Genomic DNA, 15,764 nt, shown 5'->3' with positions numbered 1-15,764 from the left:
AACTTGTTCGTAATGCAAATCATTTGGAGGACTGAAAAGCAGAGCCGTCTATGTAGCACTTATGTATCAAACTTCGATAACAACGAGGTCGCTTTGAATTTTTAGAAGGCGTCTTTGATGATTGGGTTGGGCTATTACAGCGTACACTGAGCGAACCTAAATTGGCACAGTATGAGCATAAACACAAGAGAAAATTGCCACCGGGCATGTATATTTTGAACCACTCGTCTAACGCAATAACGCAGATTGGAACAGATGCTAAGATAACTATGACGTTATAAAATCCTCAGCAGCCATCTGGGTGAGTATGGCTACGTACGCTGATCCAAAAGCATAATCAGTTCAGCCGTCGTCCAGCTCATACATTGTCGATTTCCTCAAATTTAGAACCCGTTCGCCTGTTCGGGTCTATGCTGGCTATTTTAGTGGCCTCTGTCAGAAACAGACTGTTGGTTTGCTGATATTTCGTTTTCGATCCGTTACTTTCCTTGCTTTCATCAGCTCAGCTTTTATCGCATGCGCAATCGTGTCAGAAGGGAAATTGACTGTTGGAGTCGGCGTATTCAACTGGGCGCACGATAAGCCACACAGGCTTGTGACCAAAAATGCAGACATTTATGCCGCCGTTACCCACCGTTCCAACAATAGTGTAGGATGGCAGTAATAATCAAACGAGGCAGAGGAGCACAGCTCAAAATAAGAGAGAAATACGAGTATAAATACGACCAAACCCATCAGACTGGCCTAGGTCGTATTCTGCACTTCTTTCTATTTTCCAGACACGAGCTCCCAATTCTAGTCCAAGTAAGTAAGCCATAACCCCTTTTGGAAAGAACTCTTTATCGACACAGCAGCCACCTCCACCACGCCCACAAAAACCACCGTCAACATGATCTCTGCTCTCTCTTTCGTCCTGGCTCTCGGCGCCGCAGCCAGTGTCCAGGCTCAGGCTTTTGCCCAGGCCCCGGCCGTGACTCCCCCGCCTTGCGGCCCCTGCTCGGCTGCCATCAACGCAGTGCCTGCATGCGCGAGCAGCTGCATCCTCTCGGCTGCCGTGACCCAGGGACACTGCACCAACGGTGACTACGGCTGCCAGTGCTCCCAATCGGCTGTCATCCGTGACGCTGCCCTCAATTGTGTTCTGGGCGGCTGCGGCCTCAATGGCGGACTCGGAGTCTTGGGCTCTGTCTCCAAGGTGTGCACCTGCGTCTCAGCCACCGGCTGCAGTCCGGCGGCGGCAACCGCGGCTATCTAAGCCAGTGGACCGATGAGTATCTCGGTGGAAATGGGTGTGAGTTTTGAGTACGCCCCCAGGCTGATATCGTCCGGTCTCCAAGTTAGGATTCCATTCCGTACACAATACAACCAAGTCACAAAAAAGCTATGTTTTTTTGAAATGTGTAATAGCTTGTGAGAAACTAGGCCGACTGCTTTTGATTCATAATCATACGACTAGCAGCACTCGGCTATGTCTTTGTGGAGCGTAATTGAGATGTTCGCTCAACTGGAATGAAAATGGCACAGAAATAGATCAGTTGGGAACTTGTCAACTACTTCCAATTATCCCTAGCCGCGTTGGTAGACAGGCGTTTCGATCGCCCAATAGGCATATAATTCTTATTTCCCTTTTGGTCGACCTTCCTCTGCCTTCTTTTCTCTTCTTTCTGCGCCTTCTCTGCGTGTCTGTGTTGTGTGGCTATTATTGAGCGCTGCTGAGACGTTGGCAAGTGCATTATACTGTTTCTGTCGTTTGGGCTTATATTTGTTAGCTGGTATCGTACCGTTGCTCTGTCTCGTTTCTCACTCTTCAATAAGACACGTGCGTCATATGTACCCGGATCGAGCTCCTCTTTGCTCGTTTAAATCCAGGAGACAAATTCCGCGCTCGGCGCCGCAGTTGGGCTAGTGGCAGTATCGCTGACGTTGCCAAATGCCGCGATATAATCTTACCCGACGGTAAGCGTATTGAGTCTTCATCGGCTAGCTGTGACTTTCGCCTAGACCTTTTCGGCAAACAATATGTTTTTCCGGCGTGGCTTTCTGTATCACTATCGTCTTCGCCTTCCGATGCCGAGAAATCACAGAAGTCGAGAAAATCCGAGTCCTGTGTCGATATATCGAACCTGCAATGTCTTTTGCTGATTATATGCTGTCGTATGGCCTGTACAGTAGCTCTCTCTGTCCCGCATTGCAGAGACTCTCAGTATCCAAAGATAACAAGATGCAGATAGTTGAACAGTGTCTCGAGGTCGATTACTAAATGTCCTTGGTGCGAAATAAACAAGCCTTGTGATTTTTGCATGTGCATTACGCTGTCCGGAAAGCTTGGTGAGAGCCTGGGCAAAGGAGGCATTGCCCAGTTGTAATTGGCGGTACGGTCATGTGAGGAGAGCCAGAAGACTTGCGAAAGAAGCGTGCATGGAGTCTAACTCCGAATTTGGTGATATACCCTTTGTTGGAGTTGACAGTGGTACGGTTGTAGTGGAAGAGCAGTCGCCGTGCTGTCCGGAATATCAATGATTAGGAAATGGATTTGCTCTTGACACTCCAGAGAGACTGATGATGCTTTCTCAGCCGCCTGATTATTCATCGGCATAAGGATAGCATACCTTATACGGCTTACGATCAGCTAAAAGCTGAAGTGGGCCAAGTAAGGGTCTGGTCTACGGAGTCCAGCTGAAGAAAACACTGAGCTGTATTATTGGGCAGTTACGGTTCGGCAGTGGCAATAGCTGGAGAAGCTAATGAGTCTGGACCAGAATTTAACCGCATTGGCATTGCCACACACTCTAGCGCTAATGATTAGGCATGATTCATAATGAATGAAAGTACCGTGCGTGGACTCACTCAACAGAACAATACGGGGAACAGTGCAGTAAACCCCACTAAAGCTAAGCTACGTACAACGTGCGAATGGCTTAAGTGACCCGATTGCAGGGTCTGTTGATACTCGTGTGAAATTAGGTACCTACAGGCCACACAAAGCTGCAAAACTTGAGGGGTTTGAAAAGGTAAACATACGATACAAAAAATGCCGCCGTGCCTAAGATTTTCGAGCTCTCTCTAGTTTCAGCCAAAGCGTTTCGTGCCAAATATCAAGGTAAAGTTGCCGAATACCAAGGGAACTGTGCCTTCTCTTCTGGAGCTCTCTGAGCTGCACATCAACATTTGTGGGCCTGGGAATGGGGGCCACGGGAGCACAGACGAGAGCAGCAGTGACACGTACGATGTAAGACGTAAGACACGAAGCACGAAGCACGAAGCATGGAGACTTGAGCTTTACCCTTGCAAATTACGGAGTAACGGCAGAGACACAAAACTACCCTACTTTGTGCACTGAACTAATTCGAAGGATAACGCCTCAGCGTACGACTACTCATGGGCTTCATGGGCAAGTAAAGAAGTCTCCGTAGAGCATGGAACTTTTGTGCTAGCCACCAGGTAGTGCATGCAAATGATCTAACCATTACCCTCACTAAGCTCTTGGAACGATGGCCCTCACGGAAGACATTGGATGAAAGCTGCCGGGTCCGGTGTATTCTGACCATTGCCTCAAAAAACCTGTGGCTCACAGATGCTTGCTTGGGGCTCCAACAGCACTTCATGGGAACGGGGGAAATTGACTTTATACGGAGTACAGTCTGCGTACTCCGTATTCACTATGGGGATCCATGGCGAAAGACAGAAAAAGGGTGAATGTCTGAGCAAGCCAACAAATCAACAAGGAGCGGTGTAGCCCTACCACCCCTTGAAGTGCGTATACTATGTAGGGTGTCGGCATCTTTTCGAGGACGATCCTTCTTATTTCGGGGATGCACGACCACGTCGATTAGAGTATTGCTTTTATTAACAATGCTCAGAACGACGGTGAAGGTGTACTCGTACGGAGTAAAGTACGATGATATATTAAGGATAGAATACGGAGTACGGAGTAGAATAACAGGGAAATAACACGGAGGAAGCCACGCATCCGAGGCCGAAAGAAGTACAGTGTTGGCCGGGGATTGGGGCAAAAAAACCGCGAGCGTGCACGTTTTCTTCGAGAAGCATACGAGCACGGAGGACTGTGCTGTTACGGAGTACATACTCGTAGTATTCACAAAGGAATTGTACCAAAGAAGGCATATTGTTTTAGGCCTTTCATCCGGCGGCCTCCTTCCTAATCTGGCACTGAGGTCCGCATGGTTGTATTTCTATATTGCGATATCACAAGTCGTACCGTATAAAAATCTGGCGGTCAAAAGACACGGCTTTGTATCTGCTTGTAGTACTATGCATTCCGAGCACAGGAGAATCTTGTGTGCTTTTTTCAAGTTGCGCGGCGTATAGCCTTTGCAACTCAGGTCCACGTGGATTTTGCCAGCATTGCGGATCGAGCTAGTGGTTAGTAAGCCAGAGATGGTCAGCTAAAGGCGACGATCGATTCCTTAAACGCAAATTTAGGGAACAGTGGTACGCCACCAAAGACAGGGGTTCCTGTAGCATGGAAACATTCCCGCGAAGCTAAAGGTTCAGATGAGACCAATTGCCGTGATTTTCACCCGGGGCGCAGTATCCGAACCAGATTTCTGACGACATGGTCTGCGCATCACTGACACTGATCGCTGGAACGCTTACGAAGCACGGAGCACAGAGCACGGAGTACGGAGTACGGAGTAAGGAGTACGATTGATGCGCACTGCATCGTTGTGCCTATGGACGTGGAATGTGGACGGCCGGGACACGATTTACTCAAGTGGAAACGTGCAAGCGATAATGGTGGGCCGTGGCTGGTTGAGCTCATACCGCTCGTTTTACGGAGTACTATCCTCACCGCCAGCTCTTCGTCGGAAGAAAGGGCGGGGTTGTGAAAGCTAGTTAGCACGCGTATTACTGTCCGTCTCCTCTAGCAGTGTCCTGTCATATTTCCACTGAAACCCCCTAAGGCTTCGTTTACAGATGGACCCCACAATTACGAAGCTTTGGCAGATATTTCGCACCAAACGGCTCACGCAACCGACTGATGTAGTTCCACTCACTAACAAACACCCGTTTTATTGAGTAAGCGAGTATGCCAGTTATCCACCCTTATGCTTCACCTCCTCCGACTGGGGGCAAACCCATACTCCGTACAGCTCGTAGAAGCATCGGAGTTGCGGGAGGAAAACTGTCAATAGGCTCCTGGCAAGAATGGCACTTGTATATCAATACGGCCAGATCCCCTTCTCTCTGCCTCTTTTCATCCCATCATCGGCTCTCTCAGAATTCAAAGACCATCCAAGTCCACCGTTTGAAATCTACAGTCGAGATGTTGTTCCGCTCAGTTGTGTCCGGCCTTGCCGCGACGGTCTTCAGTGCCACTTTCGCCAACGCCTTCTCAAACCCGGGTGCCTGCTCTGGCAACTGCTGGTCTCACGATCCCAATGTGATCCGTCGTGAGTCTGATGGCGTCTATTTCCGCTTCGACACTGGATCCGAGATCAGCACCATGAAGGCCGATAGCCTCACTGGTCCTTGGACAGCCCAGGGTAGTGCTCTTCCCGGAGGCAGCACTATCGATCTTGCTGGCAACACCGATCTTTGGGTAAGTCAACACATTAAGCACAGGTTACCAAGCGTTCTAGGGTTGAAAGCTGTGAATGGGAAACACCTGCAAAACGATCCTATCTCTGACTCTGTCCCATGCAAATAGGCCCCAGAAGTCCACTACATTGACGGCACATACTACTTGTACTATGCTGTCTCCGCCTTTGGCTCTCAGGCATCTGAAATCGGTTACGCCACCTCCGCCACAATGGAAGTCGGTTCGTGGACCGACCACGGCAGCACCGGTGTCAAGTCCGTCAAGGGCAGCCCGTACAATGCTATTGACCCTAACCTGGTCGCTGTTGGATCGTCTTACGTTATGAACTTTGGCTCTTTCTGGGGTGACATTTACCAGGTACGTCGGATAATTACCCACTCGTGTCCAATTTTAATATGCTAATTCTATCCTCCACATTATTAGGTTGCTATGGATAGCCCTACGAAGGCATCCTCTGGCGCTACCTACCAAGTCCAGTTCAACTCGTCCGGGTCGCACGCCGCCGAGGGATCGTTCATGTACTACCGCTCAGGCTACTACTACCTCCTGTGGAGTGCTGGTACCTGCTGTGGCTTCGACACCAGCAAGCCCGCCGCTGGTAACGAGTACGCCATCAAGGTTTGCCGCAGCACCAAGGCTACCGGTGGCTTCGTCGACCAGACCGGCAAAAGTTGCACCGCCGGTGGTGGCACCACTCTTCTGTCCAGCCACGGCTACGTCTATGGTCCTGGTGGCCAGGGTATCTTTGCTGACCCCACGCACGGCACCGTCCTTTACTACCACTATGGTTAGTGCCCTCCGTCTTTTTTCTGTTTGCTTCCAGCATGTTTCAAACCATTCGTATAATCTGATGCTAACTTTCTTTACTAGCCAACACCAACATTGGCCTTGCTGATAGCCAGTTCCAGTTCGGCTGGAACACTCTTACCTGGTCGGGCGGCTGGCCATCCGTTTAAAGGAAATGGAATCCGTAGCCTTGAAAGCAATTCCTAGCGAATACTCACTGGCACCGTTCCAGTTCCAGGACCAATCTTCTTTTCGCTGTTACATATTTCTAAGACTTAGTCCATATTAGTCTTAATACATACAAACTATCCAAAACGTATCGTGTAAAAACATACTTTGTTTCTAAGAAAGTCCATGCAGAGAGCTGTCTGTTCCTGAAATTTACGGAACCAGAAGCACACGAATTTATGTGGTTATCGGCTTGGATGTTTTATTACTATAACAGTTTGTCCACCTAAAGATTAAACACTATTAACTATGTATCTATTGTGATATTTCTCAGCTAAGAATCGTTGATTGAAGAAACCAATTAGTGAATTATTAGGTACATTATTTTTATCACGAACCTTGATAAAATATAGAAATAGTAAGTACATAATAAAATCAAACAACATCTACAAATTGTCAGTATAAAATTACAAGAACGTTCTAGTATTTAACATTCTGCTATCATTTTTGACAAATATTGGAATCTAAACTCATTCAACTTTATTTGTTAACTATTTCTTACGTGGGTTTTGTCTTTTCAGCTTTGAGTATATCTAATGTACTCTGCACATGCATAGAACTAACTCGGTTGATCCTCTGTTCAGCTACTATATATACTGAAGTAGCCATATTCATCGCTCTGCAGGCAATTCCGACAGAGACTATACTTTATACATTCATATGATATACACCATGCTATGCATTATACAAAATTTGCCCTGAAAAAGGTGCGGCATTGAAACCGCATTTGGGAATCAAACGGAGACCTATCATACATTGCGAAACGATGTTTACGCGATTACGCGCATGATTGCGGCTCATAACGGCGAGACGAAAGGCTCATGCAAAAGGCATGTCTCGCGGAACCTAGGCCTACCCGGCGCCATGGATGAGCACTGCCCATGTCAGGCGAGACACGAGGTTGTTGAATGTCATCTTACGTAGTACGGATAATAGCTCCGGAGAACCAACGTCCGGAATACTATTTGTGACTGTCTCAGTCGACAGGCCGCGAAGTTTTCCAGCACGCGTTATTGATCGCAGCACCGGAACTTGTATGCAGCAACCTGCGTGGTTTTCTAACTTCTTGAATACAAATACGACAGGTTGTGAATGGCAAGTTTTCGGAGCTGGCTGTCCAACTCGACGTTTTGTCAGCTTCGTTTTGGGCTTTAGTTGCGGGGTTTTATCCAAGGTTGGCACAGATAACAAAACATGATTAGGTCAGCAAGGCCAGCTTTTTATCTTTGCCCTAAGCCCAAACGAGGAAAATAGTCCCGGGCCTGTGGGATCGGATTGTACTTCCACGGGCCATTTCTTACGGGAATTGCAGGAAAGACGCGCCTTTTTGGCGCTGACGCTTCGAACCGGTGTTTCCGGTGCATCTTATCGTGCGAGAAATGATGGGCCGCGGGGGTGACGCAGGTCTCATGATTGTAGGATAAGAAGGCCACTTTAGATCGCGTTGTCGCTTCTAGAACATCACATAGTAGTGGAGGCGATGCATGGAACGCGCTAGTCACTGATAAGTTTCCGCATGTGCGTAGATAAGGGTCTAAAACACCTGTGTGCCTGGCAGACTTGCCAAGCCGGCTGAGCCAAGCAACCGAAGCATTTGCAGATACATCGTCAGTAGTCAGCCAGCAGAAGCCAGTCTTTTTTCGCTTGCATTCTAAACCTACGAACAGTGATATATGCAAAGGTCCTGGCTGCATCGCGTTGATTCTGGGGTGCCTAATCGCGAATGGGGGTCGTTGGAGTGCATCACGTGCAGAGTCTTATCTTTTCTTCGGCCGGAATGGGACTCCCTTTCTGGATAAGCAGTGCGGTCTATGTATTTTGTGTGTCAGAAGAAGAAGGTACAGGCGCCGCTGTTATCAAAGGTGTATTTGTCCCCACATTGGCCTTTAGCCAGCCACTATTTGGATCTGACCTAACTAAATAGGTACGACGGAGGGGGAACCGACCCTTGCTGGGGCTGTGCTCATCCAGTCGGGGACAGCGACCTTATCAAAATCAAAACCTGCGGCCGCGAGTTTTTGAGCTCTGTGCGTGACAGGGTGGCAGCACGTAAACATCGCAAAACGCAGGGCTGGTGAGGATATAATCTGGCGATTTCCAGTCTCGCTGCAGACAAAAATGCTGATTGGAAAATCGGTTGCATTTTGCATCAACAGCACGCCCATTTGTTCTACCCCGTGCTGCCTCTCCAGAGTAGGAACAGCGACTGCACAACAACCACGATGATGGGCGAGAAAGAAATGGGCCGGGCTGTTGGCGACGAGCCTGTGACGTCTGTCCTCGGTCCCAAGGAAATCCCTATCTTTGAGGGCGAACACGGCGATGACGACGACGTTCTTGCTTCACTGGGATACAAGTGAGACGACCTTGCGTCCTGCGATGAAAGGCGAGACCTGAAGCGGCCTAGAATGCTGACTTTCCGCCTTTCCTCCCCCGTGTTAGACCAGAATTCAAGCGTGAATTCTCGCTATGGACGACCTTTTGTGTTTCCTTTGCCGTTCTGGGTCTGCTGCCCTCCGTGGCTTCGACCCTCTACTACGGTATGGGCTATTCTGGCACACCAGGAATGGTCTGGGGCTGGATTATCGCCATGGTTTTTATCCAGTGCATCGCCATGGGAATGGGTGAGTGTTTTTTTCCCTGCTTTCGCCGTCTTCCCCCTCTGCTTTTCGCCTCCGCACTAACGAAACTCAGCCGAGCTGTGTTCTGCTATGCCCACGTCAGGTGGTCTGTACTACGCGTCTGCCGTGCTTGCGCCGCCGAAATGGGGACCGTTCGCCGCCTGGGTGACGGGCTGGTCCAACTGGCTCGGCCAGGTCACCGGCGCCCCCTCTGTCGACTACTCTCTCGCCTGCATGATCCTGGCGGCGGCATCGATCTCGAACCCCGACTACAGCCCGCAGAACTGGCATATCTTTTTGCTCACTGTGGCGCTGCTCATCATCCACGGCGCGATCTCGTCCATGCCGACGCGGTGGATCGCACAGTTCAACTCGGCTGGCAGCACCTTCAACATGGTGGCCCTCGTTGTCGTCTTCATCATCATCCTGACGGCCGACAATCGGGTCAGCCAGGGCCTGCCGCGCTTCAACAACTCGCACGACGTCTGGGGCGACTTTTACGCCGGCACCGACTTTCCCAAGGGCATCTCCATCCTTATGTCCTTCATCGCCGTCATCTGGACTATGAGCGGCTACGACAGCCCGTTCCATCTGTCGGAGGAGTGCTCCAACGCCAACATCGCCTCTCCCCGTGCCATCGTCATGACGTCTGGCATTGGAGGCGTCACCGGCTGGGCTCTCAACATGGCCGTTGCCTACACCGTTGTCGACATTGACGGCGTCCTCAACTCGTCTACCGGCCAGCCTTGGGCCGGCTACCTGATGCAGTGTCTCAGCCAGAAAACAGCTATGGCCTGCCTCTCGCTCACCATCATCGCCGCTTTCTCCATGGGCCAGGGCTGCATGATCGCCGCCAGCCGCGTCACCTTTGCCTACGCCCGCGACGGCTGCTTCCCCCTCTCCGGCTACTGGAAGCGTGTCAACAAGTACACCAAGACCCCTGTCAATGCTGTCTGGTTCAATACTGTCATCGGCTGTCTCCTCGTCCTCCTCATCTTTGCTGGCGATGCTGCCATCGGGGCCATCTTCTCTATCGGTGCCATTGGCGCTTACGTCGCCTTTACCATCCCCATCACCATCCGTACTTTCTTCGTCGGCGATCGCTTCCGTCCGGGTCCATGGAACCTCGGCAAGTTCAGCCCTATTGCTGGCTGCCTGTCTACTGCCTTTACTCTTCTGATGATCCCTATCCTCTGCTTTCCCTCCGTCACTGGCTCGGACCTGGATGCCGACGGCATGAACTGGACCTGTCTCGTGTGGGGTGGCCCCATGGTCCTAGCCATCATCTGGTTCGTTGTCGATGCCCACAAGTGGTTCAAGGGTCCCAAGATCAACGTCGCCCACATGATCCACAAGGTGGAAGAAGGGCCGTATATCATTGATGCTCAGAAGTCCACCGAGGACACGTCCCAGCCAATAACTCCCACTAAGAAGGACAAGGGTCTGGTATAGTGGGAACCGTACTCCGTACCGCTGGTTCTGTTCTGGGTTGGTCTTAAACAAGTGTGGGGGTAGCATGGAAAGGGAAAGTTATTATTATACCAAGTTGGCGCGCGATTAGTCATTTTATCCAATTTATTTCTTACAAGTCGCTCACAGACCCCGTATTGACGAGAGCAAGTCATCTGGTGTCCAGTGCTCTTCTGACTGCCTCCCATAGTCGCCCCCATGTCCCTCTCCACCGGATGCACGACGCATGATCCGCAACAGGCATCTTTCCACCCCACGGCGGGCCTCATTGCTAAGAGACGCCAGAACATGTGTCATTTGTAGCGCATACTTGGTCTTCCGATCAATGTCTGGCAGTTCCGCAAATTGGTAAAACAACCGCGTGTACAGGTCTTCCACTGATTCTGTCTGGCCACGACTGGAGAGCAGAAATGCATCCATGAGTGCCAGACCACTCGTCTTGCTCAGCAGTTCGGTCTCACCGTCGCTGGTACTGCCGCTGATGCTACTAATGCTGCCGCTGACGCTACTGATGTTGCTGATGCTGCTGGCACTGCTGCTGTCGACTGGGAATGAAGGCTCACCCAATGGCGTCTGCAGGAGGATGCATATGAAAAAGATGCAAGCGAGACGCTGGAACTCGGCCGACGAGCAAAAATCAGACTCATCTAGGCGGTTGGGGTCGAGCATGCGACGCTTCATGTCTGCCTGCAGAAAGAGCGTAGCCTCTTGCACGCCATTGTACTGGCGTACAGTCCGGCTGCCGTGTGCAAGACAGTCGACTAAAAACGTGCGCATGTCCTGGATGAAAGAGAGGAGCCACAGGCCACGCACGCGTTGCAGATGCTCATCACTGTCTGCAGACTGCAAACCGGTCGACTGGGGCTGCTCCGATAGCTCGAACAAATTGTTGGAGCTGTCAAACCACGATGGCCTGGACATCAAGGAAACGCTGTATCTGTGAGTACAGTACAGAGTCAGATCAGGGAAAGACCGAAAAGTGGACTCACAGATACGTGACCAGTTCGAGCCGCCAGTTGCTGTGAAGTGATGCGATGCCACCCCGTGCCTCGATCATCTGTTGAAGACCATCCCGATGCACACGCCATTCGGCTTCGGTACCCCAATATCGCTATATGCAAGAAAAGGTCAGGCAATGCATATCGGGGACGCGACAAGGAGACAGAGAGTGCACCTACCTCGTATGTGAGAAGACGGAGGACCGCAGCAAAAACCTCGTCGCTGAGAGTGCGGGCTGGGTCCTGCATCCAGAGCCGGACAATGCGCAGCGCCTCGGCCTTGTAGCGGAAAGCCTCGCGGGAGAACTTGATGCCGTTCAGTCGTGCGAGATGAGCAGCGGAGTGAGCCATGATGGCATTGAATGATGCCGCGTTTGATAGATCCAGGGGAAACCAGACATCGCGCATCGGGTTGAAGGCGTCTGCAGGAGGCTGTTCGAACATCATTGTTGCGTAGATACACAGCCCTAGACAATTATACGGACGGCTTAGACGAGCACAAATCTTTTAAATGGCGTCACACTTACAGTGATGAAGGAGCCTGTGATGCTGTGCCGTCAATCGTACCGGGAACATGTCGAACGGATCGAGCTGGCAACCTGCCAACGCATGGTTGAGGCCTGTGAGAAGCTGGGTTGGGATCCCTCTTGTCGCTGCCGACTGGTGCTGGGAATCAGAGCCGTCCTGCTGCAGTGCATAAGGCACATCACCCTCTCCACCTTCAAACCCTTCCTGTGGGAATCGTGTTAAGCTAAGAGAGCCATGGCGATCTATCCGATGGTGCGAACTGCTTCCAAGGGCATAGGACCCAGTGCTCGGAAGCAGCGGACGCGTGCGATGTGCCAATGACCGCTTATCATGACACTGTGACACTTTCCGTCGCTGCTTCCAGTATCCTCGCATCGCATGGCTCCTCACGCTTCGTTGGTCTTGGTTGACAACGAAGGTGAACTGTGTCGTCTCCGCAGCAGCCCCGGGAACCTGCGACGGTACGTCCATTGCTAGCAGGAAGCTTTTTTGTCCGCAGAGAGTCAATTTTGTATGAAGCGAATGTGTGATGCAATCTACGCAACGTCCAGGTCGAAGTAGGTGAAAACGAAGTCAAATTCACAAAATTGACCATGCGCGGAGGTTGGGCGACCGTCATTGGATGACTAATCAAGCAACGGTGGCAGATGCGCCCGTCAGCTCCACGTGATTATGTGGACCCTGCACTCCCCAGTGATCATTAGCTCGAGACGCTGCAACGGAGATGGGGAAAAAAATCGATCTCTTTTTCAATGTCCCACAGCAATACTCCGTAATCCAGTGGCAAACTTGCCCCCTGTACCGGTGTTTTGACAAACGGGGTATACTCTGTACTCCGTGCTGAGTATTCAGGAGAGAAAGCAGCTTTTGATCAGAAATCCACTAAAGCTTTGGTGGGTACCAACGCAAAAATCTAATGCGTTTGTGTCCAATTTCTTTACATATCTATGGCCAAAGTCAACACACATTTGGTTGTGTGGTCTCGTAACTTATTGCTCTCTATATATGCTCTATTTCAGGGCTGCCTCTGTGGCTGTGCGAATACGGTCTCCAAGGTCTTTGTTGACGCCGGAAAAGAGATCTGCATAGTGTCAATCGTCAGTCGTCTCATGTAGTCAACAAACGGAGAAAAACAGAAACGTACCATATACTTTCGAACGTAGCTGCGTATTGGTAACTTTAGACACATTATCCGCAACGTTGCTTACTAGCCGGTTTTGGTGGCCAGGCTCACGGCCGAGAACTTTCCAGAGGCCAGCTGCCTGCTCAAAATCTATTGGCTGGATATTGCTGGTATACGATGAAACCTCGCCAACCCATTTCTCATGTTCCGTCAGTGTGGTGCTAACCTGTTTACCAGTAGTGGCAGAGGCTCGGAACGTGGTTGGCTGAAGCATGGAGCCGATATAGTTGGGGTCTTCGCCGTAATTTTCGGTGAATGTCATGAAGCCATCACGTTGGAAGGGGCTGTAAACGGGAGCCACGGCGTGGTTAGTGGGAAGCTGCTGGTAGTTGACGCCAAGGCGGTAGCGAGCAGCGTCCGGATAGGCGAACATGCGAGCTTGGAGCACTGTAAAATCGTGCACATGGTGTTAGTTTGCTGCGGAAAGACAGTGCGACCCGAACGGGCGGTGGGGATGTGATTGAAAATCTATCCAATCAGAGAATACGCACTCGGATCTGCGGATGGAGCCCATCCGGGTACCATGTTGGACGGCGAGAATGCGGCCTGTTCGATGTCTGCAAAGTAGTTTCTGGGCTGACGTCATAGACTGTGTCAATAGCCAAGTATTATTCCCACGTTCGACAAGGTGCACTGATGTACTTACGTTGCGGTTCATGGTCAGACGACCAATAGGACGCAGAGGAAAGTCCTTGTGCGACCACACCTTCGTCATATCAAAGATGTTGTACTTGTAGGTCTCGGCCTCCTTAGGATCCATGACTTGCACAAAAACTTCCCACACAGGGTAGTTTCCTTTTTCAATTGCCCCAAAGAGGTCATCAACGAGATGGTCCGGATTTTCGCCGGCTACCTTAGTCGCGGTCTCGCGATCGAAATTTTTGACCCCAATCGTCGTCTTGATGTGCACTTTGATATACTTGAAAGTGCCGTCCTTTGAGCAAAAGAGCGGGTTAGAACACATGATTGTGGTATGGTGAGTACTATTTAGATATAAATACCTCTTTTGTAAACTTGTATGTGTGTCCACTGTACGCATTCATGTGACGAAGTGATTCTGGTGTGCCCCGATCACTAAATAGATGCAGAAGTTGGTGGATACCTTCGGGATTGCCTACATGGAATCTGCAGACCGAATACGAGGTTAGTAATGTTACAACAGAGGGAAGGCCCACCACTCACTCCCAGAACTATTGTAAGGTCAGTAATTTCTGAAAACAGATGCTTAGGGTTTAACACTGACCATATCTGCGTTGGGCGAATTGGTACGTGGATGTCTCTTGTGTGAGCGGTTTAAAGAGGGGAACTTGATCGGGTCTCTGACGAAGAAGACGGGCTGAACATGGAGACCAACCAGTCACTACTAACTGCGCGGCTTCGATCATGAAGACAGTACAACGGATAGACTCACAGTGTTGTTGAAAACCCAGTCCAGATTCCCCTCATCTGTGTAGAGCTTCATGGCCCACCCGTGGACATCACGTGTTGTGTCGGCCGAGCCTCGTTCTGGCCCGACAGTGGATATGCGCAGGAGAACTTTGGTCTTTTTCCCAACTTTGTTAAGGAAGCTGGCAGAAGTGATATCCGTGCAGTCATGGGTAACCTCGAACTCTCCGTATGCTCTGTTTGAGGCGATATTGAAAACCGTATTAGCTGCAAAGCGTTTCTTCACTTGCACCTTTCCACTACTGACTTACCCAGCTGCTTTAGCGTGGACAACCCTATGGTTCGTGATGTTGTTAGTTTTTTTGCTTTGAGTATTGACACAATGTGTTATCTTCTTCCTATACATACCGCTCGGGAATTCTCTCGCGGGCAAAGTGAGCTAGCGTCTCAATAAGCTGTGTGTCTTGGAGGAGAACCAAGCCACCACCTCCTCCATTTCGAAGCTGAACACTTGTGTCATTCCGCGGGTATGGACAACCCTCTGCGAGGGTGTAATCTCCTTTGGCCATTGTGAAAACGTGAAGGCAAACGTCGAAAGGTGTGGTCAGCTGGATGGGACTCGATTGGAAATGTGGTCAATTTCATACGGTTGGCCATACAGAGAAGGGACTGTCGGGTAAATATAGCTGGGAACTCATCTTCGAACGTCATAGATATCGTGCATGTCCATGCACTTGGGCCAATAAGCTCCATGCTCATATCTGACGTTGACCAGCCGTTGATGCACGTTGTTGCAACGGTTCTGATTGGCTAGCTAGTACTTCCTATTTCGTGTTAAGCGGTTCTGACCCTGTGCATTAGCACTAAGGGACCCCGCTTCCAAGGACACTTTGACCCGAAATAGATGTGGATGGTGTCGTCATCTTGCTCTTAACATCTTTTGCTCGGGCTTTCGAGTGATGCTTACACACTACGCCACATAACAGTCTAAAGCAAGCTCG

The 15,764-nt window shown here is 50.4% G+C and overlaps 4 protein-coding genes across 4 annotated transcripts; 3 read left to right on the top strand and 1 right to left on the bottom strand.

Moving 5' to 3' along the window:
* Nucleotides 1-889: 889 nt before the first annotated feature.
* CMQ_8248 (uncharacterized protein) lies at nucleotides 890-1,255 on the top strand (the record flags this gene model as incomplete). The annotated part of the gene is made up of 1 exon (XM_014315789.1): nucleotides 890-1,255. One exon carries the CDS (start codon nucleotides 890-892, stop codon nucleotides 1,253-1,255), a length of 366 nt encoding a protein of 121 aa, XP_014171264.1.
* Nucleotides 1,256-5,287: 4,032 nt separating this feature from the next.
* CMQ_8310 (glycoside hydrolase, family 43) lies at nucleotides 5,288-6,519 on the top strand (the record flags this gene model as incomplete). The annotated part of the gene is made up of 4 exons (XM_014315851.1): nucleotides 5,288-5,563; nucleotides 5,672-5,920; nucleotides 5,987-6,350; nucleotides 6,434-6,519. The coding sequence occupies 4 exons, from the start codon at nucleotides 5,288-5,290 to the stop codon at nucleotides 6,517-6,519; spliced, it is 975 nt and encodes a 324-aa protein (XP_014171326.1).
* A 2,280-nt stretch (nucleotides 6,520-8,799) lies between these two features.
* Nucleotides 8,800-10,650, top strand: CMQ_8220 (amino acid permease; the record flags this gene model as incomplete). The annotated part of the gene is made up of 3 exons (XM_014315761.1): nucleotides 8,800-8,933; nucleotides 9,020-9,201; nucleotides 9,272-10,650. The coding sequence occupies 3 exons, from the start codon at nucleotides 8,800-8,802 to the stop codon at nucleotides 10,648-10,650; spliced, it is 1,695 nt and encodes a 564-aa protein (XP_014171236.1).
* Nucleotides 10,651-10,791: 141 nt separating this feature from the next.
* Nucleotides 10,792-15,332, bottom strand: CMQ_8221 (peroxisomal catalase; the record flags this gene model as incomplete). The annotated part of the gene is made up of 11 exons (XM_014315762.1): nucleotides 10,792-11,605; nucleotides 11,658-11,779; nucleotides 11,847-12,133; nucleotides 12,194-12,398; nucleotides 12,585-12,647; nucleotides 13,403-13,764; nucleotides 13,869-13,953; nucleotides 14,024-14,311; nucleotides 14,789-14,999; nucleotides 15,075-15,098; nucleotides 15,172-15,332. 11 exons carry the CDS (start codon nucleotides 15,330-15,332, stop codon nucleotides 10,792-10,794), a joined length of 2,622 nt encoding a protein of 873 aa, XP_014171237.1.
* Between the last annotated feature and the right edge of the window lie 432 nt (nucleotides 15,333-15,764).

This window comes from Grosmannia clavigera, assembly GCF_000143105.1.
Source record: "Grosmannia clavigera kw1407 unplaced genomic scaffold GCSC_161, whole genome shotgun sequence".
In the NCBI taxonomy this organism is placed as follows: domain Eukaryota; kingdom Fungi; phylum Ascomycota; class Sordariomycetes; order Ophiostomatales; family Ophiostomataceae; genus Leptographium; species Leptographium clavigerum.
Note: the sequence above shows the minus strand (reverse complement) of the source record. Positions and strands in the feature narration are given on the sequence as shown.